This window comes from Saimiri boliviensis, chromosome 1, assembly GCF_048565385.1.
Source record: "Saimiri boliviensis isolate mSaiBol1 chromosome 1, mSaiBol1.pri, whole genome shotgun sequence".
In the NCBI taxonomy this organism is placed as follows: domain Eukaryota; kingdom Metazoa; phylum Chordata; class Mammalia; order Primates; family Cebidae; genus Saimiri; species Saimiri boliviensis.
The window spans coordinates 246,623,446-246,650,883 of NC_133449.1; the positions used below are offsets into that span (position 1 = coordinate 246,623,446).

Below are 27,438 nucleotides of genomic sequence, written 5' to 3' on the forward strand. Positions count from 1 at the left end.
ACCCCTCCCCCACATGATCCAGCAACCGGAGTCCCTCTTGTGGTAGAGTTTTGCAGTTAACACATCCTCCACCCAGGAACAGTGGGCTCGGCAGAGGGAAAGAGCCTACCACTGGGAAGGCGGGGCTAACCCCACAAGTAAGGATACCAGGAGAAGAATCAACGATAGCCTGACTGAGACTAAGGCAGCCCAGCAGCGCCTCCACTGGCAGACAATGGACAGACTGTCTCAAGTGACACACTGACACCTGCATTAAAAAAAAAAAAGCGGTGGCCCTTTGAGACTCACCACAGCCTCAAACTCCTGGGCTCAAATGATCCTCAGCCTCCCAGTGGACTTTGTAGACAGCCTGATATGGAGTCTCAAGAAGATTAAAAAATGTCTCCAGGCCGGGCGCGGTGGCTCAAGCTTGTAATCCCAGCACTTTGGGAGGCCGAGGCGGGTGGATCACGAGGTCGAGAGATCGAGACCATCCTGGTCAACATGGTGAAACCCCGTCTCTACTAAAAATACAAAAAAAAAAAAAATTAGCTGGGCATGGTGGCACGTGCCTGTAATCCCAGCTACTCAGGAGGCTGAGGCAGGAGAATTGCCTGAACCCGGGAGGCGGAGGTTGCGGTGAGCCGAGATCGCGCCATTGCACTCCAGCCTGGGTAACAAGAGCGAAACTCCATCTCAAAAAAAAAAAAAAAAAAAGTCTCCAATTTCAATAAATGGCTGCAATCCAAAAAAAAAAAAAAAAAAAAAGAAAGCCTCATACAGGAGAAATAACCCAACTTTAATAGACAGGACGTCCACTCAGAGAAGATGTGAAGAAACCAGCACAAAAAGGACAAAAACATCGAACTCCAAAATGCCTCTCCTCCCTAGAGAGATCACAACGACACACCAGCATGGCAACAAAACAGGTCATAAAATGACTTTGATGAGCTGACAGAAGCAGGCTTCAGAAGATGGGTAGTAACAAACTTCTCTGAGCTAAAAGAACATGTTTTAACCCAATGCAAAGAAACTAAGAACCTTGAAAACAGATTAGATGAAATGCTGACTAGAATAACCAGCCTAGAGAAGAACATAAACAACTTGATGGAGCTGAAAAACACAGCACAAGAACTTCATGAGGCATACACAAGTTTCAATAGGCAAATCGATCAAGCAGGAGAAGGAATATCAGAGATCAAAGATCAACTCAACGAAATAAAAAGAGAAGGCAAGAAAAGAGAAAAAAGAGTGAAAAGAAATGAGCAAAGCCTCCAGGAAATATGGAATTATGTGAAAAGACTTAATCTATGCTTGATGAGTGTACCTGAAGAAGACGGGGAAAATGAATCCAAGCTGGAAGACACTCTTGAAAATATTATCCAGGAGAACTTCCACAACCTAGCAAAGCAGGCCAACATTCAAATACAGGAAATACAAAGAACACCACAGAGATACTCCTCAAGAAGAGCAATCCCAAGGCACATAATCATCAGATTCACCAAGGTTGAAATAAAGGAAAAAATGCTAAGGGCAGCCAGAGAGAAAGTTCGGGTCACCCACAAAGGAAAGCACATCAGACTCACAGCTGATCTCTCAGCAGAAACTCTACAAGCCAGAAGACAGTGGGGACCAATATTCAACATCTTTAAAGAAAAGAACTTTCAACCCAGAATCTCATATCCAGCCAAACTAAGCTTCATAAATGAAGGAGAAATAAAATCCTTTACGGACAAACAATTACTGAGAGATTTCATTGCCACCAGACCTGCCCTACAAGAGCTCCTAAAGGAAGCACTAAACACAGAAAAAAACATCTAGCACCAGCTACTGCAAAAACGAACCAAATGGTAAAGACCAATGACACAATGAGGAAACTGTGTCAACCAATGGGCAAAACAAACAATCAATAACAAAAGGCAGGATCAAATTCACACATAACAATATTAGCGTTAAATGTAAACGGCATAAATGCCCCAATCAAAAGACACAGACTGGCAAATTGGGTAAAAAGTCAAAACCCATCGGTGTGCTGTATTCAGGAGACCCATCTCACATGCAAAGACACATATACACTCAAAATAAAGGGATGGAAGAATTACCAAGCAAATGGAGAGCCAACAAAACAAAACAAAACAAAACAAAACAAAACAAAACAAAACAAAAACCCAGGGGTTGCAATTTTAGTCTCTGATAAAATCGACTTTAAACCAACAAAGATCAGAAGAGACAAAGAAGGACACTACATAATGGTGAAAGGATCAATACAACAAGAAGAGCTAACTTTCCTAAACATAGATGCACCCAATATAGGAGCTCCCAGATACATAAAGCAAGTTCTTAATGACCTACAAACAGACATAGTCTCCCACACAGTAATAGTGGGAGACTTTAACACTCCACTGTCAACATTAGACAGATCAATGACACAGACAATCAAAAAGGATATACAGGATTTGAACGCAGAATAGGAGCAAGCAGACCTAATAGACATCTAGATCTCTCCACCCTATAGCCACAGAACATACATTCTTCTCAGCACCACATCACACTTACTCTAAAACTGACCACATAATTGGAAGTAAATCACTCGTCAGCAAATGCAAAAAAACAGAAATCATAACAAACAGTCTCTCAGACCATAGTGCAATCAAACTGGATCTCAGGATGAAGAGACTAACTCGAAACCGCAAAACTTCATGGAAACTGAAAAACTTGCTCCTAAATATTGACTGGATAAACAATGAAATGAAGGCAGAAATAAAGATGTTCTTTGAAACCAATGAGAACGAGGACACAATGTACCAGAATCTCTGGGACACATTTAAAGCAGTGTCTAGAAGGAAATTTATAGCAATAAATGCCCACGTGAGAAATGAGGAAAGATCTAATATCGACACCCTATCATCAAAATTGAAAGAGCTAGAGGAGCAAGTTTTAAAAAACTCAAAAGCTAGCAGAAGACAAGAAATAACTAAGATCAGAGCACAACAGAAGAAGATACAGACACAAAAAACAATTCAAAAATTCAATAAATCCAGGAGCCAGTTTTTTGGAAAGATCAACAAATTAGACTGCTAGCCAGATTAATAAAAAAGAAAAGAGAGAAGAATCGAATTGATATAATAAAAACAATAAAGGGGATATCACCACCAATCCCACAGAAACACAAACTACCATCAGAGCTACAAGCAACTCTATACACATAAACCAGTAAACCTGGAAGAAATGGATAAATTCATAGACACGTGCACCCTACCAAAACAAAACCAGGAAGAAGCTGAAACCCCGAATGGACCAATAACAAGGGCTGAAGTTGAGGCAGCAATTAATAGCCTACCAACCAAAAAAGGTCCAGGTCCAGATGGGTTCACAGCTGAATTCTACCAGATGTACAAAGAGGAGCTGGTAGCAATCATTCTAAAACTATGCCAAACAATACAAAAAGAGGGAATCCTCCCCAAATCATTTTATGAGACCAATATCATCCTGATACCAAAACCTGTCACTCAACAAAAAAATTAAATTTCAGGCTAATCTCCATGGTGACCATAGATGCAAAAATCATCAATAAAATACTGGCAAACTGATTGCAACAGCACATCCAAATGCTTATCCAACATGATCAAATAGGCTTCATCCCAGGGATGCAAGCCTGGTTCAACGTACGCAAGTCCATAAGCATAATCCACCACATAAATAGAACCAAAGACAAAAACTACATGATTATCTCAACAGATGCAGAGAAGTCCTTTGACAAAATTCAACAGCCCTTTATGCTAAAAACTCTCAATAAACTAGGTATCGATGGAACCTATCACAAAATAATAAAAGCTATTTATGACAAACCCACAGCCAATATCATACTGAATGGGCAAAAACTGGAAGCATTCCCTTTGAAATCTGGCACTAGAGAAGGATGCCCTCTCTCTGTACTCTTATTCAATATAATATTGCAAGTTTTAGCCACAGCAATCAGGCAAGACAAAGAAATAAAGGGTATTAAATTAGGAAAGGAGAAAGTCAAATTGTCTCTATTTGCAGATGACATGACTGTATATTTAGAAGACCTCATCATCTCAGCCCAAACTCTTCTTAAGCTGATAAGCAACTTAAGCAAAGTCTGAGGATACAAAATCAATGTGCAGAATTCACAAGCATTCCTATACACCAATAACAGACAAAAAGAGCAAATCAAGAGCGAATTCCCATTCACAATTGCTACAAGAAGAATAAAATATGTAAGAATACAATTAACAAAGGAGATAAAGGACCACTTCAAGGAGATCTACAAACCACTGCTCAAGGAAATAACAGAAGACACAAACAGATGGAAAAACATTCCATGCTCATGGTTAGGAAGAATCAATATTGTGAAAATGGCCATACTGCCCCAAGTAGTTTACACATTTAATGCTATCCGCATCAAACTACCAATGACCTTCACAGAACTGGAAAAAACCACTTTAACTGCATATGGAACCAAAAAAGAGCCCGCATAGCCAAGACAATCCCAAGCAAAAAGAAAAAAGCTGCTGGCATCATGCTGCCAGACTTCAATCTATACTACAAGGCAACAGTAATCAAAACAGCAGGGTACTGATATTGAAACAGAGACATAGACCAATGGAACAGAACAGAGGCCTCTGGAACAACACCACACATCTACAACCATTTGATCTTTGATGAACCTGACAAAAACAAGTAATGGGGAAACGATCCCCTGTTTAATAAATGGAGTTGGAAAAATTGACTAGCCATGTGCAGAAAGCAGAAACTGGACCCCTTCCTGACACCTTACACTAAAATTAACTCCAGATGAATTAAGGACTTAAACATAAGACCTAACACCATAAAAAAAACCTAAAAGAAAACCTAGGCAAAACCATTGAGGACATCAGTATAGGCAAGGACTTCATGACTAATACACCAAAAGCAATGACAACAAAAGCTAAAATAGACAAATGGGGCCTAATTAAACTTCAGAGCTTCTGTACAGCAAAAGAAACAATCATAAAAGCAAACCAGCAACTAATAGAATGGGAAAAAAGTTTTGCAATCTACCCATCTGACAAAGGGCTAACATCCAGAATCTACAAAGAACTGAAAGAGATTTACAAGAAAAAACAAACAAACCCATCCAAAAGTGGACAAAGGACATGAACAGTCACTTTTCAAAAGAAGACATATATGAGGCCAACAAACGTAAGAAAAAAATGCTCATCATCACTGGTCATTAGAGAAACGCAAATCAAAACCACAATGAGATATCATCTCACTCCAGTTAGAATGGCAATCATTAAAAAATCTGGAGAGAGAGATGTTGGAGAGGATGTGAAGAAATAGGAACACTTTTACCCTGTTGGTGAGAGTGTAAAATAGTGCAACCCATTGTGGAAGACAGTGTGGAGATTCCTCAAGGACCTAGAAATAAAATTTCATTTGATCCAGCAATCCCATTACTGGGTATATATCCAAAGAATTATAAATTGTTCTATTATAAAGACACATGCACATGTATGTTCACTGCGGCACTGCTTACAATAGCAGAGACCTGGAACCAATGCAAAAACCCATCGATGATAGACAAGGAAAATGTGGCACATATACACCATGGAATACTATGCAGCCATAAAAAATTATGAGTTTGTGTCCTTTGTGGGGACAGGGATGAATTTGGAAACCATCATTCTCAGCAAACTGAAACAAGAACAGAAAATCAAACACTGCATGTTCTCACTCATAGGCGGGTGTTGAACAATGAAAACACATGGACACAGGGAGGGGAGCATCATACACTGGGGTCTGTTGGAGGGGGAATAGAGGAGGGACAGTGAGGGATAGGGAGGTTAGGGAGAGATAACATGGGGAGGAATGCCAGTTATAGGTGACGAGGGGATGGAGGCAGCAAACCACAGTGCCATGCATGTACCTATGCAACAATCCTGCATGTTCTCCACATATACCCCAGAATCTAAAGTGTAATAAAATATATATGTATATAAAATTAAAAAACATTAAAAACCTGATCTCATCCTCATCTTTCTTCCTCTGTAAGTAATGTGTATTTTTCTCTGGCTCTATAGATTTTCTCTTTATTAATGGCTTTGAGCAATTTGATTATAATATGCTTTGGTGTGGTTTTCTACACTTTTCTTTCATTTGGAATTTGTTAATGTTTTGCGGTCTGTGGGTTTATCGTTTTCATCAAATTTAGAATATTTTTGACCATTATTTTTTCAAATATTTTTGGTCTTCAAAATGACCTTTATCCCTTATGATCTCCAGTTATACATATAAGGCCACTTGAGGGTACCCCACAGCTTGCTAATTGCTTTTTTTTTTTTTTTTTGGTCTTTTTTCTCTCTATGTTTTATTTTGGGTGAATTTTATTACTATCTTTCAATCATAAATGTGTAAGGACACAACAATAGGTACTGAAAATACATGAAGCAAAAACTGACAGTACTGGAAAGAATAAAAGACAAATGTACACATATATTCAGAGACTGCAACATACATTTTTCAGTAATTGACAGAACAAGCATAAAGAAAAATCAGTATGAATATAGAAAGCTTGAACAACTCTATGTCAACCAGCTTGTGCTAACTGACGTTTACAGTACATTCAACCCAAAATGGAAACATATATAATACATTTTTTTGAAGTGCAAACAGAGCATTTACCAAATCACACCATATATTTAGGTCATAAAACAAGTTATAATAAATTTAAAATAACGAATCATCTAAAGTATGTTCTCTGAATAAAATGGAATTAAACTAGAAGTCAGTGAAGATATCTAGAAAATCTTCAAATATTTGTAAATTAAAGAACAGACTTCTAAATAAATACATGGGTCATAGACTAAATAAATAAGAAAAAAGCTGCATGAAAAAAATTTTAATATAAAAATTTGTCAGATGTGGTCTCAACAGTTACTACAAGAAATTTTAGCATTAAAAATGTGTAATAATACATTAAAAAATAAACAGCTCAAATTATGACCTCAGTGGCCACCTTAAGAAACTATAAAAATAAGAACATATAAAACCACTGAAAGCAGAAGAAAACGATGATGATATAAGAGTAAGCAATAAGGTAGAAACCAATGAAAAAAACTTAGAGAAAAATCAATGAAACTCAAAGCTGTTTTTCTAAAATAATAAAATTAACAAACCGCTCATCAGATAGACTGAGAAAACAAGAATAGCCACAAATTATCAATTCAGGAAAGAGAGGATATCAGTATAAATCCTACAAATATTTTTTAAAATGACGTATTACAAAAACTTTATGACCATAAATTCAACATATTAGATAAAAAGGGCAAACTACTCAAAAGATAAAAACTACCAAAACTCACCTAAGACAAAATAGATAGCCTGAGTAGTCTTATAACTGTTAAAGATATTGAATTTGTAAGCTAAAAATTTATCTTTGATTTTTTAATTCCAGCCTTCTAACATGGTATTTCTGTCTAGGATTGGTGCCAAGTAGTGGAGCGGGTTGTTTGGGGAGTAGGAGGCGTTGCTGTGTTTCTTAAATTGAGCTCATCGTGGTCTTGGAATGCAAACTCCCGAGAACGGACGGAATCAGCGAGACTTGTGGAGACATGGACCTACGTCTGAGAAGTTTTGGCTGTGAGTAAGGCGCATGGGGCCAGGTCCGGAGCCAGGGTGCCAACGAAAAGGGCAAACACCAAGAAAGAGGACAGGCGAGGAGCTTAAGATACTCCTCTTAAATTACAGCACTCAGCTCGGGGGCACAAGGAAGTTGGGGGTAGAGGGGCACCGCGTACGAAAAACCCCTTCCCTGGCCTTCCCTAGACCCTTTGGTAAAAGATTTCCGTGTATTTTTCCCCGCCTCTGGTGCCAGTGGAGGACTAAAACTGAGGCTCCTCTCCCGGGGTGGCTGGGAGAAAAGGGTTGTGCGTCTTAACAACGCGAGCAGCTCGTGCGCCGGAGGAAGACGCAGGGTCACAGTGACCGCGGACGCACGAGGCCGGGCCAAGGCGCCAGACCGCGGGGAAAGGCACCCAGGGCAGGCCGGGTAGGGCTCCCACTCCGGAGTGAAGGGGTCGACACTTGCCGACGAACTCGGAAAATTCCCTCCGGTGACATCCTAAGTGTCGCACAATGCATTAGTTGAGTAGGCGCTCTCATTTTCCCTCCATTACGGACCACGCAACCACTGCCCTTGCCCTCACCTCACCTCTCCAGTTCTTGTACCCCGCGATATAATAGTATTTGTTCCCGAACTGGTCCGTGCCCACGTGCTCCTTCACTTCCTTTGACAGCGACCTCCACAAGTAGCGGAACAAATCCTGAGACCAACCCATACCGTTTACCCAGATCCCAGCGCTGTCAGCTGCCGGAACCGCAGTAAGGGTAAAGCTCCAGCCGCCTTCTCAGCCCCCGGTGGCGGAGAAGTCAGACCCGCCTCCATCCTCTAGCCCTTCCAGTAACGGCGCTCACCATTGGCCGGATATATCACCGCCTGGCCAATGGGAGACTCTGCTGTTCCAGCCACGCCCCCGAGCTCTGTCATGGCGACGTCCAGTGCTGTAGCCGGTGTGAGGACACGCTATGCTGGGGTTTTTGTCTGCGCGACAAACTGGTTTGGAGGACCCTCTTCGCCTGCGGAGAGCAGCGTCTACACGGAGGTAAGGAAAACCTTTTTGGCTAACAGGCAAGTTAGAATCTGGACCAATAATTCTAAGCTTTCCCCACACTTTCCCGTCTAATCGCTTTCCTGCCAGCAGACTCGTATTTACCCTCTTCCGTGTGGCTTGCGAAAATAGGATGCTTTTTATTTACTGGTAACAACTTGCAGGCAGGTGGGTTCGCCCGCGGGCTCAGGTGAAGACACTATAAACCTAAATAAGAATGCTTCGTTTTACTGTATTCCTTCTCTTTCAAGTTACTCCGGAGAATAGCTACCCTCCAAGGACTCGTTCATTCATTCAGTCTACATCTTTAGTGAGTTCCTACTGTGTGTCAGGCAGCATATTAAAGGCAGAGGACACAGGTCAGGAATTGAACAAAGTTCAGAATGACTAGATCGGAGAATTGGGGTAGGGACCACTGACAAGAGATGAAGTAGACAAAAACTAGAGGAAGAGCATTGTGTGCTTGGGTAGAGGTGTGAAGATGAGAATAAGGTAACAGCTATTGCAGTTTGTTCTCTGCTTGGAGAATGGGTTGCAACTGAGAACAAGAGTGGGAGCCAAGTTAGGTAACTGTTAGGATTACACTTGTCCAGGAGAGAGCTGATGGAAGCCTGGGCCACGGAGTTGCCGAGTACAATAAAGAAAGTGGAGAGATTTGAAAAACATCCAAGAAATAGAATCAGCAGGCCATGGAAATTGATTGGACAAGTGAAGAATGAATAATGATTCCCAGGTCTATGTCTTGTATAAGAAGTTGAATGTTGATAATATACTCTGAGAGAGGGTTTTCCAAAGGGAAGAAGCAAATTTTACTTTTAATTTTGCCCACATGAATTGAGAAACCTGTGAAGATATTTATTTGGACAATGGAGAACACAGTTTGCATATGAGTTCCGCGTTCTGGAGAAATGTAAATATTAGTTTCCAACATTTTATCCCTTACGTTTTCAATGTTGTGAAATATCTCAGAGCTCCTTTAATGTGGTTTTTTTTTGTTTTTTTTTTTTTTTTTGTTTTTTTTGTTTTTTTTTTTTGGCTAGTGTCAGTTCCTCTGACAGATCAGCAGCCTTTCATCACAACCGCTTTTCCTCATTTATGTCTAGTTCACCTTCATTGATTTCCTCAGTCTAAATATCTAGAATGTCTCCAATGTCACCAGTGTCATTGTTCCCACAATCAGCATGTTCCCACAGGCAGCAGTTTTTTTCTTTTGCTCCATTTATGTTTAATGCAAGTTTCACTTCTCATATTATCATTCTTCTTGAGTTCACTTTCATTCTTTTGGCCAATTTCCTCTTTTAACTTGTAAAAGTCCAAGTGAGTTTATTTCAAGGGCGCAGAAATACTAATAACAAACCTACATGCTTTGCAGCCTGCGTGTGAACTGACTAACATGCACAATGACCAATCACCCATAGACTTTGAAAGAAGTAAAATTGCAAATTTATGTAATTTGTGAAATGAAAAGCTAGTAGCAAACTTATGCTATTTCCCACAGTTAATAAACTTTGGTAACGGAAATTCATATAGCAGTCTGCAAAGTGAGGACTACTTAGATGTTTAAGTCAAATAAAATATTTAAGAATTTAAAATAATTTTTTTTTCCTCCCAAGTAGCTGGGACCACAGGCATGTGCCAACACACCTAGCTAATTTGTAAATTTTTTGTGGAGATGGGGTCTCCCTGTGTTTCCCATTCTGGTCTGGAACTCCTGGACTCAAGTGATCCTCCTGCCTTTATCTCCCAAAGTGCCAGGATTATAGGTGTGTGTACTACGACAACCAACCAAAATTTTTTTAAAAAATACTTCTATCATTAAGTGATGTTTTTGCTTAACTAAACAACTATATAGTTCCATTTTATTTATAGGAAATGTCTACTGTTCTTCCTTGTCATCATGTAAGGGCAAAAGTGTGAACACTGATATGCAGTGTTCACAATTTACACCCTCTAAAAAACTTTTTACAACTTTATTGAGGTATAATTGACATAGACTGCACATTAAATTAGAATATACAATTTGATGAATTCTCACAGATATTTACTTTTGAAATCATTACCATAATCAAGAGAGCATCCATTACCCTACAAATGTTGTCACGGTCCTGTATAATCCTTCTCTCCCTTCTTTCTCTGCTTTACCCTCTTCCTTCTCTAGAAACCACTAATCTGCTTTAGGTCACTATAGATTAGTTTGCATATTTAGAATATATAAATGGAATTTTTTTTTTAGTCTGGCTTCTTTTACTCAGCATAATTACATTATTTTGAAATTTCTCCATGTTAATTGCATGTATTGATTCCTTTTTATTGTGGTGGAGTATCCCACTGTGCACATATACAACAGTTTATCTAGTCACTTGTCCGTGGACATCTGAGTTGTTTCTAGCTCAGGACTAATACATTGACAGCTGCTCTGAAAATTCATGTATGAGTCACTATATGGACATATGCTTTTATTTCTCTTAAGCTCATACCTAACAGTGGAACAACTAGATATATCCTTTACTTTTTAAGAAACTGAGTTTTCCAAAAGCATTTTCCATTCCCACCACTAGTAGGTAAGAGTGCTACTTGCTCCATATTTATATTTTCCCTTTCCTCCTTTTGTCGAACTATTTAAACATTATTTAGTTTTCTATTTTATATGTTATGATTTTGACACTATCTTTGTATAAAATTTTAGTGGTTTCTCTAGGAATTATAAAATACATACTTTTCATTGTGTACTTCAAATCATTTCATTGTTTTAGTGCTTTGTTTGGCATGCAAAAACCTTATCACCCTTTCCCCTCCACTATATATATTGTCTTATATTTTATATTTACATACATTATATAGTCCATGAGACATAATTTTTTTCAACCATCAATCATATTTTAAGGAAAAGAATAATCTATTACATTTACCCAGATAGTTATCATTTCTGTTGCTGTCTCTTTATTCATGATGTCTCTAATTTCCTTCTTATATCTTTTTCTTCTCTCTGAAGAACATTGTTTATCATTTTTTTAGAGTAGGTCTAATGGTTTCTGAAAAGGAATCTGCAGCCATTCAAATCATTGTTTTCCTATAAGTAATTTATCATTTTTCTCTGGTTGCTTTGAAGACTGCGTCGTTAGTTTTCAGCAGTTTGATTATGATATGTCTGGTTGCAGATCTCTTTGGATTTATCCTAGTTAGGGTTCATTTTGCTTCTTGAATTTATAGACTTGTATCTTTATATAAACTTGGGACTTTCCAGCCATCTTTTCCAACATTTGTTTCTACACTACACTTTTTCTTCTCTCCTTCTATAACTCTAATGACATAAATGTTAATCCTTTTATAATCATTCCTCTGGTCCCTAAGGCTCTGTTCTTTTTCCCTCCAGTCTTTTCCTCTATGTTGTTAGAATGTAAAATTTTAATTGATCTATCTTCAAGTTCACTGATTCTTTCCTCTGCCATCTCCAGTCCATTAGTGAATACATTAAGTTAAAATAATTTTATATTGAATACTAAAATTTCCATTAGGTTTTTATTTATGTCTTCTATTTCTTTGCTGAGACTTTCTATTTTAACAACTGTTTCAAGTGTGTGCACAATGGCTTGCTCAAGCTTTTTTTATTTTTAGAGATGGGGCCTCACAGTGTTGCCAAGGCTGGTCTTGAACTCTCAGGCTGAAGCGATCCCCCTCTCTCCTCAGCTTCACAGGGAGTCGCTGGGATTACAGGCTCAAACCACTATGCCAGTGTTGCTCAAGTTCAAGCATTTTACAATGTTTGCCTTGAAGTCTTTATCAGATAATCTCAACACCTGTGTCATCTCAGCTTTGGCTTCTCTGGATTGTCTTTTCCCATGCAAGTTGAAATTTTCATGGTTCTTCATATACAGGGAAATTTTGGATTGCATCCTGGTCGTTTTGGATACTCTTATAAGACTCTGGATCTTATTTTAATCCTATGAAGAATGTTGATGTTTTTGTTTTAACATTTACTTAGCAAAGTTCTTCAGGCGACAAAAACCTACCTGCTTATAGGGACTGTAGTTTTAATGTTAGTTCCGTTTTCAAAGTCTCTTCACATCTGCCCCAAGTGTATGCCATTCAGTGGTCAGTCTGTGACCTGAGTGGTTAGCTCAACTTTCAAATTCCTTTGTATATTACTCAGCATTAGATCTATGCATGTTTCACTCAGGGATGAGTTCTAGAGTTTGTAAACAACTTTATGGGATCACTTTCCTGAGCTCTTCTCTGTGATCTCTTGGATACGTTCTAGTTCTGTGAGACTCTCTATTTTGGCCATCCAGCCAGAAATTTTAGGCTCCAGTTACCCTGTTCTGCCACACTTCCATGTTTAGGCCCAAGTCTGGCCTCAGAAGTGAAAAGAGAGGTAATAAGCAATGGGGATTGCCTCTACCCTCTTGGGATCGTGGCTCAGATGAAGAGAGAAAACAATTTCCCTCCCTCATAGTTCTGGCTTCTCTAGGCCCCTGTTTCTAGCTGTAGCCATCTCTTTCATGGGATTGCCTGCGACTGTTTACTTTTCAGAGTCCTCAAGTAGCTGTCCATGAATTTTGTTTAGTTTTTATAGTAGTGTTACTCAGAACTGAAGTATTGAATAATGAATGAAATGATCAAATTAAATATCACAACTCAAAAAACAAGAATTAAAAGTCCAGTAATATAAGGGAAATGATAAGAGATTAGGAGGGTAGATTCAAAAGATCTAGCAGGCAATAATAATTCCAGAGGGAGAAGAAAACAAAAATAAACAGTAATTAAGAAAAAGAATTGCAGAAAGACCTGGATTCATAGACAAAAGGGCTCACTGAAGTCCAGAGAAGATTGATAAAAAATATATAAAAGTGTGTATACCTAGTAAATTTATCTAGCAATGAAGAGGAAATTATTAAAAGCTTCCAATGGTAAAGAATTTACCATTCACAAAGGTAAAACATCTCATCAGTAGTTTTAGACATTGGAAAACACTGGAATGATACCTACTAACAAGAAAGAAGTATTGTAGCCTGTAATCTCAGCATTTTGGGAGGCCAAGGTGGGTGGATCACTTGAGCTCAGGAGTTCGAGACCAGCTTGGACAACATGGCAAAACTCCATCTCTACTAAAAATACAAAAATTAGCCAGGCATGCTGGTGGGTGCTGTGGCAGGTGCCTGTAATCCCAGCTACTCATGTGGCTGAGGCACAAGGATCACTTGGTAGAGGTTGTAGTGAGCTAAGACTGTGCCACTGCACTCCAGCCTGGGTGACAGAGTGTCTCAAAAAACAACAAAAAATTATCTAAAAATTAAAAAAGAAGTATCGCAACCCAGGAATCCAAACTTAACCAGTCTGTCAGGAAAATATCTTTGCGTTAAGATTCATAGAAATATTTTGCCCCATTTCCCTTAAGGAAAAAAAAATAGGAAAGAACATTAATCGAAAAACAAATGTATTTGAATAAAATCCAAAGGTACATAAAAAATGAAGAGGAGGGGAAACCTATGAAACTTGCATTATGTGTATGATTAAATGTAAATATATAATAATAAACAAGCTGGGATGCTCTGGTTTCTCTTCATAACAAATAAATATTTTGTCTTTTACTAAAGATTTCTGTGGAGACGAACAATTGTGAGTTATAACTGAATTTTTTGATATCTTGCTTAGGCAGGGCTCATTTTAAAAAATAAAAAAATGAAAAAAAAAAGCTAGAAATAATATGGCTGCTAAATTTTTTAGACACTTAATTGACAAGAGGGAAATGAATAGCAACTTCATTAGCAAAAATAAAGGTAAAAGAAGAAACTATGATATTAAATAAATAAGGAATAATACCAAGTATATCAGATGTCATACCAAAAGGTGAACAGGCTGATTTCTTTCATTAAGAAGCATATTCCCAGCACTTTGGGAGGCCGAGGCAGGTGGATCACGAGGTCGAGAGATCAAGACCATCCTGGTCAACATGGTGAAACCCCGTCTCTACTAAAAATACAAAAAAAAAACTAGCTGGGCGTGGTGGCACGTGCCTGTAATCCCAGCTACTCAGGAGGCTGAGGCAGGAGAATTGCCTGAACCCAGGAGGCGGAGGTTGCGGTGAGCCGAGATCGTGCCATTGCACTCCAGCCTGGGTAACAAGAGCGAAACTGTGTCTCAAAAAAAAAAAAAAAAAAGAAGCATATATTATCAGATTAGTTTAAAAAGCAAAATAAAGCTAAAAGCTATTTCTCAGAAATACTTTAAGTTAAAATATTTTAAAATACTTTACAAAATTCTTAAGTTGTTAAAAAATTAAAGGATAAGGAGATATCAGACAACTATAAACAAAATGTAGACATCACTACAAATATTAGATAAGTTATAATTTAAGGTTAAAAGCACCAAATATTTAAAGAAGGACATTATATAAAGCTATATAAATATGGAGGAAATAAATAAACAACAAACTAGATTTAGTAGACATATGACTTTACATCCCTTAAATGGAGAATGTGCATGCTTTTTATAAAAGTCAGTGATATGGGGAGGTGGGGTGGCTTATGCCTGTAATCCCAGCACTTTGAGAGGCCGAGGCAGGTGGATCACGAGGTCAAGAGATCAAGACCATCCTGGCCAACATGGTGAAACATCGTCTCTACTAAAAAATACAAAAATTAGCTGGGCCTGGTGGTGCGCGCCTGTAGTCTCAGCTACTCAGGAGGCTGAGGCAGGAGAATTGCTTGAACCCAGGAAGTGGAGATTGCAGTGAGCCAAGATTGTGCCACTGCACTCCAGCCTGGTGAAAGCAAGACTCTGTCTCAAAAAAAAAAAAAAAAAAAAAAATAGATAAAAGTCAGTGATACATTTACCAAAATTATTCTTGGCCACTAAGTAAACTTAAACTTTAGCAAATTCAAAAAGATAGCTATCTAACAGGCCACATTCTTTGATCATAAGCTATAGAAACAGGAAATAAATCAATTAATGGTAACATTACCACCACCTCTAATGTTTTGGAATTCAGAATTACATTTCAGAAAACTCCAGAATCAAAGAAGAAATGAAAATTGAAATTACAAATTGACAGTCAAGGAAAAAGAGAATAACCATTTCTACAAATTAGGGGACCCAGAGAAACTTATATTCAGTGAAACTTCACAACCTAAAAAAAACAACCAATAATACACACACACACACACACACACACATTAACCCATTGAACAAGAAGAATATGTAGCCATAGCTATCTTAAGACACTAAAACAGAAGAGAATGAGAGGAAATAGTGGCTAGGAGGTAGGACTAACTTGGCAGCTCCCACTCAGATGGACAGAGCAGTATGTGGAGTTGCACATTGTGAACTTTTGCTACAAGAACTACCACAGAAACATTCCAGGAAAGCTGAGAGGATCCACAGACCCTTTGAAGGAGTTGGATTGCCACTGAAGGCTCTGGGGGACCGCCAAGGAACTGTGAGTCAGCTGGCTTTCTCAGCTGGGAGGCTTGAAGCCTGGGACAAGTTCTCAGCCCTGCTGGAAATAAACTCAGAACTGTTGTAGTGGCACAGTGGGAGTGAGACCAGCCCTTCAGGCTGCAGGTTGCATGGGAGCTGGGTAAGGCCTTTAGCTGCCAGCCTTCCCCAACTTCCCTGGTGACCTGTGTGACACAGCAGAGGCAGCCATAATCCCCCTGGGAACATAACTCCATTGGCCTGGGGAGCACACCCCCCTCCTCCACAGCAGCAGCAGCAATCCTCAGACATGCCTAACCCTGCTCCCACCTGATGGTCTTTCTCTATCTGCCCTGGTAGCTGAAGACCAAAGACATAATCTCCTGGGAGCTCTATAGTCCTCCCCGCTGCCTGACCCTAGGGCAAGCTTGTATCCTTTCTATACTACTGCAGCTGATGCCCTCTTGAAAGTGCCACCTCCTAACTGGAGGCCAATCAACACAAAACCAATGCACTTAACAAAAATACAACCAAGGACCCTCATAGAGTCCACTTCACTCCCCTGCTGCCTCTACAGTTACAGGTGCTGGTATCCACAGGTGAGAGACCTAAAGAAAGATCACATCACAGAACTCTTTGCAGAAATTCCCCTGTACCAACCAGAACCTGGTAGCTCTGCTGGTTGGCTAGATCTACAAGCGAAATAACAATCACTGCAGTTTGGCTCTCAGGAAAGCCCCATCCTTAGGGGAAGGAGGAGAGTACCAAATCAAGGGAGTACCTCATGGAACAGAGTAATCTGAAGAGCAACCCTAGAGTTCCAGATCTTCCCTCTGACATAGTCTACCCAAATGAGAAGTAACCACAGAAACAATTCTGGTAATATGACAAGACAAGGTTCTTTAACATCCCCCCAAAAATTATGTAAGCTGATCAACACTGGATCCAAACCAAGAAGAAATGTGTGAATTGCCAGAAAAAGAATTCAGAAGGTTGATTATTAAGCTAATCAAGAAGACATCAGGGAAGGGTTAAGTCCAACTTAAAGAAATTAAAAAAGAAAAAAGATATGAATGGAAAAATCTCCAGTGAAATACATAGCATAGATAAAACACATTCACAATTTCTGGAAATAAAGGATACAATTAGAGAAATGTAAAATGCCTGGTAAGTCTCAGCAATAGAATCAAACAAGTAGAATAAAGAACTTGGGGCTCAAAGACAAGGCTTTCAAATTATGCAATCTGATAAAGACAAAAAAAATATTTTTTTTAGTGAACAAAGCCTCCAAAAAGTTTGAGATTATGTTAAGTGACCAAACCTAAGAAAAACTGGTGTTCCCAATTATCCAAGGGAGAAATCTAAAAGTTTGGAAAAGGCCGGGTGCAGTGGCTCATGCCTGTAATTCCAGCACTGTGGGGGGGCCGAGGCAGGTAGATCACCTGAGATCAGGAGTTTAAGACCAGCCTGACCAATGTAGTGAAACCCTGTCTCTACTAAAAGCAATACAAACTTAGCCAAGCATGGTGGTAGGTGCCTATAATCCCAGTGACTCGAGAGGCTGAGACAAGAGAATTGCTTGAACTCAGGAGGCAGAGGTTGCAGTGAGCCGAGATCACACCACTGCACTCCAGCCTGGGTGACAGAGTGAGACTCTGTCTCAAAAAAAAAAAAAAAGTTTGGAAAACCTGTTTGAGAGAATAAAAAAGGAAAACATCCCTGGCCTTCCTAGACACTTAGACATCCAAATACAAGAAGCCGAAGGAACACCTCGGAAATTCATCCCAAAAATTTATCACCTAAACATATAGTGTTCAGGTTATTAAAGTTAAGATAAAGGAAAGGATCCTAAGAGCCGTGAAGCAAAAGCAGCAGAAAACTTATAAAAGAAAACCTATCAGATTAACAGCAGATTTCTCAGCAGAAGCCCTACAGACTAGAAAGAACTGGGGTCTTGTCTTTAGCCTCCCTAAACAGAGCAATTATTAGGCAAGAATTTTGTGTTCAGCAAAACTGAACTTCATGAATGAAGGAAAGATACCGTCTTTTTCCAACAAACAATACTGAGAGAATTTGCCACTACCAAGTCAGCACTATAAGAACTGCTAAAAGGACCTCACAGTCTTGAATCCTTGAAATACACCAAAATAGAATCTCTTTAAAGTATAAATCTCACAGGACCTATAAAACAGTAACAGTTTAAAAAAAGGTATTCAGGCAACAACTAGAATAATGAATAAAAGAGTACCTCACTTCGCAGTACTAACATTGAATGTAAATGACCTAAATGCTCCACTTAAAAGATACAGAAACCATCATTCTCAGCAAACTAACACAGGAACAGAAAACCAAACACCACACGTTCTCACTCATAAGTAAGAGTTGAACAATGAGAATGCATGGAAACAGGGAGGGGAGCATCACACACCGGGGCCTGTTGGGGGTTGGGGGCCAAGGGGAGAGAGAGCATTAGGAGAAATACCTAATGCATGAGGGGCTTAAAACTTAGGAGATGGGTTGATGCGTTTAGCAAACCACCATGGCACATGTATACCTATGTAACAAACCTACACATTCTGCACATGTATCGTAGAACTTAAAGTATAATAATAAAAAAAATTAAAGACAATATATGTCATGTATAGGGAAATATATTAGGAATACAGTAAATGATAATCATTAGTCTAAGAAAGAAAAAGATACAGAATGGCAGAATGGATAAAAATTCACCAACCCCAAGTATCTGCTGTCTTCAAGAGACTCACCTAACACATAACGACTCACATAAACTTAAAGTAAAGGGTGGAAAAAGATATTCCATGCAAATGGACACCAAAAATGAGCAGGAGTATCTATTCTTAGACAAAACAGACTTTAAAGCATCAACAGTTAAAAAAGACAAAGAGGGACATTATATAGTGGTAAAAGGACTAGTCCAACAGGAAAATATCACAATAGATATATGTGCATCTTAACACTGGAGCTTTCAAATTTATTAAACAATTACTACTAGACCTAAAAAATGAGACAGATAGTAACACTAATAGTGGGGGACTTTAGCAGTCTGCTGACAGCACTAGACAAGTCATCAAGACTCAGGAAGTCAATAAAAAAACAATGGACTTAAACTATACCCTAGAACAAATAGATTTAACAGATATTTATGGAACATTCTACTCAACAACTGCAGAATATAAATTCTATTCATCAGCATCTGGAATATCCTCCAAGATAGACCATATGATAGACCACAAAACAAGTCTCAACAAATTTAAGAAAATCGGAATTATAGCATGTACTGTCTCAGACCAAAGTGGAATAAAATTGGAAATCAACTCCGAAAGGAACCCTCAAAACCATGCAAATACATGGAAATTAAATAACCTGCTCCTGAATGATCGTTGGGTCAACAATGAAAGCAACATGGAAATTTAAAAATTCCTTGAACTCAATGATAATAGTGACAAAACCTATCAAAACCTCTGGTATACAGCAAAATTGGTGCTAAGTGAAAGTTCATACCATTAAATGCATACCTCAAAAAGTGTGAAAGAGCACAAATAGATAATCTAAGTATATACCTCAAGGAACTAGAGAAACAGCAAATCAAACCCAAAAACAACAGAAGAAAAGAACCAAGATCAAAGCAGAAATAAATGAAATTGAAACAACAAAATACAAAAGATAAATGCAACAAAATGCTGGTTCTTTCAAAAGATAAATAAAATTGACCATTAGCAAGATTAAGAAAAGAAGAGAGAAGATCCAGTAAGGTAAGTTAGAAACAACACAGGACGGGTGTGGCGGCTTACGCCTGTAGTCCCAGTACTTTGGGAGGCCGAGGCAAGTAGATCATGAGCTCAGGAGTTCCAGACCAGCCTGGCCAAGATGGTGAAACCCTGTCTCTACTAAAAATACAAAAATTAGCCAGGTGCAGTAGCACGTGCCTGTAATCCCAGCTACTCAGGAGGCTGAGGCAGGAGAACCGCCTGAACCCTGGAGGCAGAGGTTGCAATGAGCTGAAATCACACCATTGCACTCCAGCTTGGGTGACAGAGTGAGACTCCATCTTAAAAAAGTAAATAAATAAAAAATAAATAAAAAAAAAACACAGGAGATATTACAGCCATTCAGGGCTACTATCAATAACTTTATATGCATAAACTAGAAAACTTAGAGGAGATGGATAAATTTCTGGTAAAATACAATCCACCTAGATTAAACCAGGAAAAAATAGAAACCCTGGAAAGACCAATGACAAGCAATGAGATTGAAATGGTAATTTAAAAGTTTCTAAAAAAAAGTTTAGGAACAAGCAGACTCACAGCTGAATTCTATCAGACATTCAAAGAGTTGGTACCAATCCTATTGACCTGTTCCAAAAGATAGAGAAAGAGAGAATCTGCCCTAAATCATCCCATGAAGCCGATATCATGCTAATAATAAAACCAGGAAAGAGCATAACAAAGAAAACTGCAGACCAACATCCCTGATGAACAGAGATGCAAAAAATCCTCAACAATACACTTGGTAACCAAATCCAACAGCATATCAAAAATATAATCCACCATAAGCAAGTGGTTTCATACCAGGGATGCAGGGATGTTTTAACATATGTGAGTCAATAAATGTGATACACCACACAAACAGAATTAAAAACAAAAAAAATCACATGATTATCTCAATAGATGCAGAAAAAGCATCTGACATAATCCAGCATCCTTTTATGATTAAAACTCAGCAAAATCGGCATACAAGTGACGTACCTTAAGGTAATACAAGCCACCTATTACAAACCCACAGTCATCATTATACTGAACGGGGAAAAGTTGGAAAGCATTCCCCCTGAGAACTGAAACAAGACAAGGATGCCCACTTTTCACCACTTGTATTCAACATAGTACTGGAATTCCTAGCCAGAGCAATCAAAAAAGAGAAGGAAATCATGGATATCCCAATCATTAAAGAGGAAGTCAAACTGTTGCTGTTTGCTGATGACATGATTGTATACCTAGAAAACCCTACAGACTCATCCAAAAAATACCTAGAACTGGTAAATGAATTCACTGTAGTTTTTGGATACAAAGTTAATGTACACAAGTCAGTAGCTCTGCTATACATCAGCAGCAACCAAGCTGAGAATCAAATACCAAACTCAACTCCTTTTACAATAGCTTCAAAAAAAAAAAAAAAAAAACCTTAGGGATGTACCTAACCAAGGAGGTAAAAGACCTCTACAAGGAAAACTACAAAACACTGTTGAAAGAAATCATGGATGACACAAATAAATGGAAACACAGCTGAATTCTACACTCATGGATGGGTAGAATCAATAACCATACTGCCAAAAGCAATCTACAAATTCAGTGCAACTTCCATCAAAATACCACCATTATTCTTCACAAAACTAGCAAAAAACAATCCTAAAATTCATATGGAACTAAAAAAGAGCCTATATAGCCAAAACAAGACTAAGCAAAAAGAACAAATCTGGAGGCATCACATTACTCTACTTCGAACTATAAGGCCATCATCACCAAAACAGCATAGTGCTGTATAAAAATATGCATATAGACCAGTGGAACAGAGTAGAGAACCCGGAAGTAAAGCCAATACTGATCTTCAACAAAGCAAACAAAAACAAAGTGGGGAAAGGACACCCTATTCAACAAATAGTCCCGGGAAAATTGGCAAGCCACATGGAAAACAATGAAAATGGATTTTCATCTCTCACCTTATACAAAAATCAAGATGAATCAAAGACTTAAATCTAAGTCAAGAAACAATAAAAATTCTAGAACAGGCGTCCCCAAACTATGGCCTGCGGGCTGCATGCAGCCCCCTGAGGCCATTTATCCGGCCCCCCGCCACACTTCAGGAAGGGGCACCTCTTTCCTTGGTGGTCAGTGAGAGGAGCACAGTATGTGGCGGCCCTCCAACGGTCTGAGAGACAGTGAACTGGCCCCCTGTGTAAAAAGTTTGGGGACGCCTGTTCTAGAAGGTAACATTGATAAAACCCTTCTACACATTGGCCTAGGCAAAGACTTTATGGTCAAGAACCAAAAAGCAAACACAACAAAAACAAAGATAGATGGGACTTAATTAAACTAAAGAGCTTCTGCACAGCAAAAGAAATAATCAGCAGGTAAACAGACAACCCACAGAGTGGGAGAAAATCTTCACAATCTGTACATCCAATAAATGACTAATATCCAGAATATACAAGAAAGTCAAACAAATCAGCAAGAAAAAAACAATGCTATCAAAAAGTGCGCTAAGGACATGGATAGACAATTCTCAAAAGATATACAAATGGCCAACAAATATGACAAAATGCTCAACATCACTAATGATCAGAGAAATGCAAATCAAAACCACAAGGCAATACCTACCACCTTAGTCCTGCAAAAATGGCCATAATCAAGAAATTAAAATATAAGACATTGGCATGGATGTGGTGAAAAGGGAACCGTTTTACACTGCCAGTGGGAATGTCAACTAGTACAACCACCATGGAATACAATGTATAGATTCCTTAAAGAACTAATAGTAGTTAGTACTATTAGTAGTACTACCATTTGATCCAGCAGTCTCTACTCCTGAGTGTCTACCCAGTGGAAGAGAAGTCATGATACAAAAAAGATACTTGCACATGCATGTTTATAGCAGCACAGTTCATCAGGGCAAAAATATAGAACCAGCCCAAATGCATATCAATCAACAAGTGGATAAAGAAAATGGTGTGTGTGTGTGTGTGTGTGTGTGTGTGTGTGTGTGTCTGTAACAGAATATTACTCAGCCATAAAAAGGAATGAAATTATGGCTTTTGCAGTGACCTGGATGGAATTGGGAGACCATTATTGTAAGTGAAGTAACTCAGGAATGGAAAACCAAACACTGTATGTTCTCACTCACAAGTGGGAGCGGAGTTATGAGGACACAAAGGCATAAGAATGATACAATGGACTCTGGGGACTCAGGAGAAATGGTGGAAGAAGGGCGAAGGTTAAAAGACTACACATTGGGTACAGAGTATACTGCTCAGGTAGTGTGCACCAAAATCTCAGAAATCACCACTTAAGAACTTATTCATGTAACCAAACACCACCTGTTTCCCAAAAACCTATTGAGAAAAAATTTTTCTAAAAATTAAAAAACACTAAAATAAAGAGTATATAGTAGATAGAAAATACAGGAACTGGGCACGGGGGCTCACGCCTGTAATTCCAGCACTTTGGGAGGCCAAAGAGGGTGAATCACCTGAAGTTAGGAGTTCAAGACCAGCCTGGCCAACATGGTGAAACCTCATTGCTACTAAAAATACAAAAATTAGCTGGGCATGGTGGTAGGTGCCTGTAATCCCAGTTACTCGGGTGGCTGAGGCAGGAGAATCACTTGACCCTGGGAGGTAGAGGTTGCAATGAGCCAAGATTGCGTCACGGCACTCCGGCCTGGGCTACCCAGTGAGACTCTGTCTCAAAAAAAGAAAATACATACATACATACATATAATATACATCCTATAAAAGCCATTTAAAGACATTAAATCAAAAAGTAAATAATAAAGGTAAAAAGTGAAATTAAATAGAAAATTTGGGCAAGCATGTGCCATAGAAGAGGTAAGAGACTGATAAAATATTTAGCAATCAGTTTGGTATGGAAACCAACCAAGCCAGGTGAATGCTAGCCATTAATAACCAGTGTGTAATGCTGTGATACAGAAAAGAGATTGGAATGGTGATTTTAAAAGATACCAGGGGTTACTTTTTTTCCTTATTCTTCTACCCCAGTCTCCTCTACCTTCCCTCTTCTCTCTTTTCCTTTTTACCCTTCCTTCTTTATCAGTCTACTCTTCACTCTCTCCTTAGGCATTTTCCCTTCTCTTTTCCCTCTACTCCTATGCCATTGTGTTGGGGGGAGTCCTCAAGACCATCCCAAGGTTTGATGATTCTCTAGAAGGACTCAGAACTCAGCATTTACTCATGACTGTGATTTAGTACAGTGAAAGGTTACAAGATAAACTCAGGAAAGGGAAAAGGTGTATGGGCAAAATGTGGAGGAATCCAGGCACAGGCTTCCAAGAATCCTTTCCTGGTGCAATCACACAGGACACACTTTATTCCTTTAGCAACAAATTGTGACATGTGTGAAATGTCTAATCAAGGAAGCTCATTAGAGATTCAATGCTGAAAGTTTTTACTAGGTACTGTTCATAAAGGCACCCTCTATCTAGCTTGTGCCCAAATTCCAGACTTCCAAAAGAACAGCAAGTATTCATCATAAATGACATTATTTTCTCAAGTAGTTCAGGCACAGTGAACCATTCTTATTCAGTCATGGTGGCCACCCTCCTGAAATCCCAGACTGTAGCCAAGGGACAGTCTTGTAAGCAGAACTTTCTAAGGGTAGCATTCTCAGACCTGCCATGTTAACTTGTTTTTTGTACACCTTGCCTTCTGCTATTCTCCCCACATCTCTTTCCCTTTATAGTATTACTCCCCTTTCCTTCATCTTAACCTCTTTTTCTAGTTTACAAACAATTCAGTGCTAAAGTCATTATGCTGGGGAGAGGTATCCTTCCTCACTTAGTATGGGATTAGGTTCCCAAGAGTGGAATTTCAGAACCTGAGCAGGTTGAGAAAGTAGTCTTTGTTTGGGGACTGTACGGATTTTAGAGGAGACAAAAATCAGATCCCAAGCTGTTGGGGGAAGGGATGGTAGTAGAGATGGGAGATTGGTTACATACAGGGGATTGAGAAATATATTGACAGTAATGGGAGCCATGTTTCTTACTCTTAAGAAGAGGGAGCTCAAGGAAAAGATGATTACCTTTGTACATGTTTCTTTGATACTGTTTTACTTGTTACAAAGAGTATATATTCTGTTGTAATTTGAAAAATGATAAAGTGGGAAAATATTTTCAGAAAAATAGCAATTTCAGTGGAAAAATGTGAAAAATTTTTTATGAAATATTGAAGTTCAGAAATAACAGAACATGATAGCGGTCTGGGGAAAGAATATCAAAGTTCAGGGCCAGAAGTGGTGGCTACCCGTAATCCCAATACTTTTCAAGGTAAAGGTGAGATGATTGCTTGCGGCCAGGAGTTCGAAACCAGCCTGAGCAACATAGCAAGACAAATACCAACAAATACCAGAACTTAGCCAGGTGGTGACATGCACCTGTAGTCCTAGCTATTTCGGAGGGTGACGTAAGAGGGTCCCTTAAGCCCAGGAGTTTGAGACTACTGAGAACTGTGATTTGCCATTGCACTCCAGCCTGGGTGGCAGAAGGAGACACTATCTCTAAAACTAAAATTAAAAAAAAAAAATTTGTTAATGTTAAAGTTCAAATGCACCTCAGCCAAATACTAGCTGTGTGACCTTGGGGAAATTACTCATGTATTAATCTTATAATCAGGAAATGTATTGAATAATAATTACCACCCCTGGATTAACACTTACTACACTTATTTTTATTATTTTTATTTTTGACAGAGTCTTGCTTGCTTTGTCACCGAGGTTGGAGTGTAGAGTACAGTAGCGTGATCTCAGCTCACTGCAACCTCTGTCCCCGGCGTTCAAGCAATTCTCCCACTTCAGCCTCCTGAGTAGCCGGGATTATAGGCATGCACCACCATGCCCAGCTAATTTTTTGTATTTTTTAGTAGAGACTTGGCCAGTCTGATCTTGAACCCCTGACTTCAAGTGATCCACCTGCCTCAGCCTCCCAAAGTGCTGGGATTACAGGTGTAAGCCACCATGCCTGGCCTGGCTTTTTATATTAGCTGTTATTGTTATTGATCAAAGTCAGATAACTCATAAATGTTAGTCTGGATATTTAAACATAAGGCTAAATTGCAATGTATATATGTATTGCTATAAGTATGCTTAGATGTATGGTAGAAGATTTAGGCATTACTTGTCTTTTTTTTTTTTTTTTTTTTTTTTTAAACAGAGTCTTGCTCTATCACCCAGGCTGGAGTGCAGTGGCATGATCTCAGCTAATTGAAACCTCTGCCTCCCAGGTTCAAGCAATTCTCCTGCCTCAGTCCCCACTAGTAGCTGGGATTATAGGCATGCACCACCAGGCCTGGCTAATTTTTGTATTTTTAGTAGAGTTGAGGTTTCGCCATGTTGGCCAGGCTGGTCTCGAGCTCCTGACCCCAGGTGATCCACCCACCTGGGCCTCCCAAAGTGCTAGGATTACAAGCATGAGCCACTGTGTCCGGACTACTTGTCATTGTTGTACTATATGTCATACCTAGAAGACAAAGGGCCATGTAGCTTCAAATTATATACTTTATACAGCTAAAATGATTTCCAAAATTCTTATAATTACTTGTTGTGCTACTGTCAATAAATGAAAGTATCAGTTTATGCCTTTCCGGCATTGTGCATTGTCATCTTTTTAAAAAGCTGACAATTTTATAGGCTAAAAATTTATAATTTGATATTTAAACTAGCATTATTTTAATCAATAATGAATTTAGAAATCATTCTAGTTAAATTAGTGTAGATGCTAATAACATCCAACAGATTAAGACAGATTCCAATAGTTAATATTCACTAGGTACTTACAACGTAGTAGGTGTTGTAATTAGCACTTTTTATATATAAACTCATTTAATCTTAATAATATGCTCACTAGAATAATGATAGTCTACTTTTATAAAATATCAGAAATGTCATTTGTCTTAATTTGAGAGAGTACTTGTTAATTATCTGTATTGATATTTAATTGACTTTATTTAAATACATATAAGTGGTAAGTTGAACATAGCCTCTTTTCTTTATGACAGCATCTCATTCTGTCTTAAAAGAAGCCTTCACCCAGGCTGGAGCACAATGAAGTGATCATGGCTTACTGTATCCTCGAACTACTGGACTCAAGTAACCCTCTGCCTCAGTCTCCTGTGTAGGAGCCCACCACCATGCAGCTTATTTTAATTTTATTTTTTTATAGAGATGGGGTCTCGCTATGATTGCACAGGATGCTTTCAAACTCCGGGTCTTAGGCAGTCTTCTCACCTCAGTCTCCCAAAGCGCTAGGATTACAGGCAGGCATGAGCCACTGCCAGCCCATATTTATTTTTTATTTCTGTCCATCTTTAAGAAACACTTGAAGGAATTTCTTTTAAATCTGTATGTTGGGCTGGGTGCGGTGGCTCACACCTGTAATCCCAGAACTTTGGGAGGCCGAGGCAGGTGGATCACGAGGTCAAGAGATCAAGACTATCCTGGTAAAGATGGTGAAACCCCGTCTCTACTAAAAATACAAAAAAATGAGCTGGGCATGGTGGCCCGTGCCTGTAATCCCAGCTACTCAGGAGGCTGAGGCAGGAGAATTGCCTGAACTCAGGAGGCGGAGGTTGCAG

At 39.0% G+C, this 27,438-nt stretch overlaps 2 protein-coding genes and 1 non-coding gene across 22 annotated transcripts in view; 2 read left to right on the plus strand and 1 right to left on the minus strand.

The window, feature by feature from the left end:
* NDUFAF2 (NADH:ubiquinone oxidoreductase complex assembly factor 2) overlaps positions 1 to 8,417 on the minus strand; it is a 205,753-nt gene extending 197,336 nt beyond the window's left edge. For 17 of the 18 annotated variants that reach the window (XM_074385699.1, XM_010336587.3, XM_074385716.1 and 14 more), the window contains exon 1: positions 8,195 to 8,417. In XM_074385699.1, coding sequence (XP_074241800.1) covers positions 8,195 to 8,321 — 127 coding nt within the window. In that variant the 5' untranslated portion in view covers positions 8,322 to 8,417. Of the gene's footprint in view, positions 1 to 8,189 lie in introns of all 18 variants that reach the window. The other variant, XM_074385692.1, reaches the window with a different exon arrangement.
* A 65-nt stretch (positions 8,418 to 8,482) lies between these two features.
* Positions 8,483 to 27,438, plus strand: part of ERCC8 (ERCC excision repair 8, CSA ubiquitin ligase complex subunit) — an 86,129-nt gene continuing 67,173 nt past the window's right edge. For all 3 annotated transcript variants that reach the window (XM_074385667.1, XM_074385661.1, XM_074385675.1), the window contains exon 1: positions 8,483 to 8,645. In XM_074385667.1, the coding sequence (XP_074241768.1) occupies positions 8,569 to 8,645 (77 nt within the window). In that variant the 5' untranslated portion in view covers positions 8,483 to 8,568. The remainder of the gene's footprint in view (positions 8,646 to 27,438) is intronic.
* Positions 14,196 to 14,311, plus strand: LOC120365532 (U5 spliceosomal RNA). The gene has a single exon (XR_005580452.1). It is a non-coding gene; the product is annotated as a U5 spliceosomal RNA (small nuclear RNA).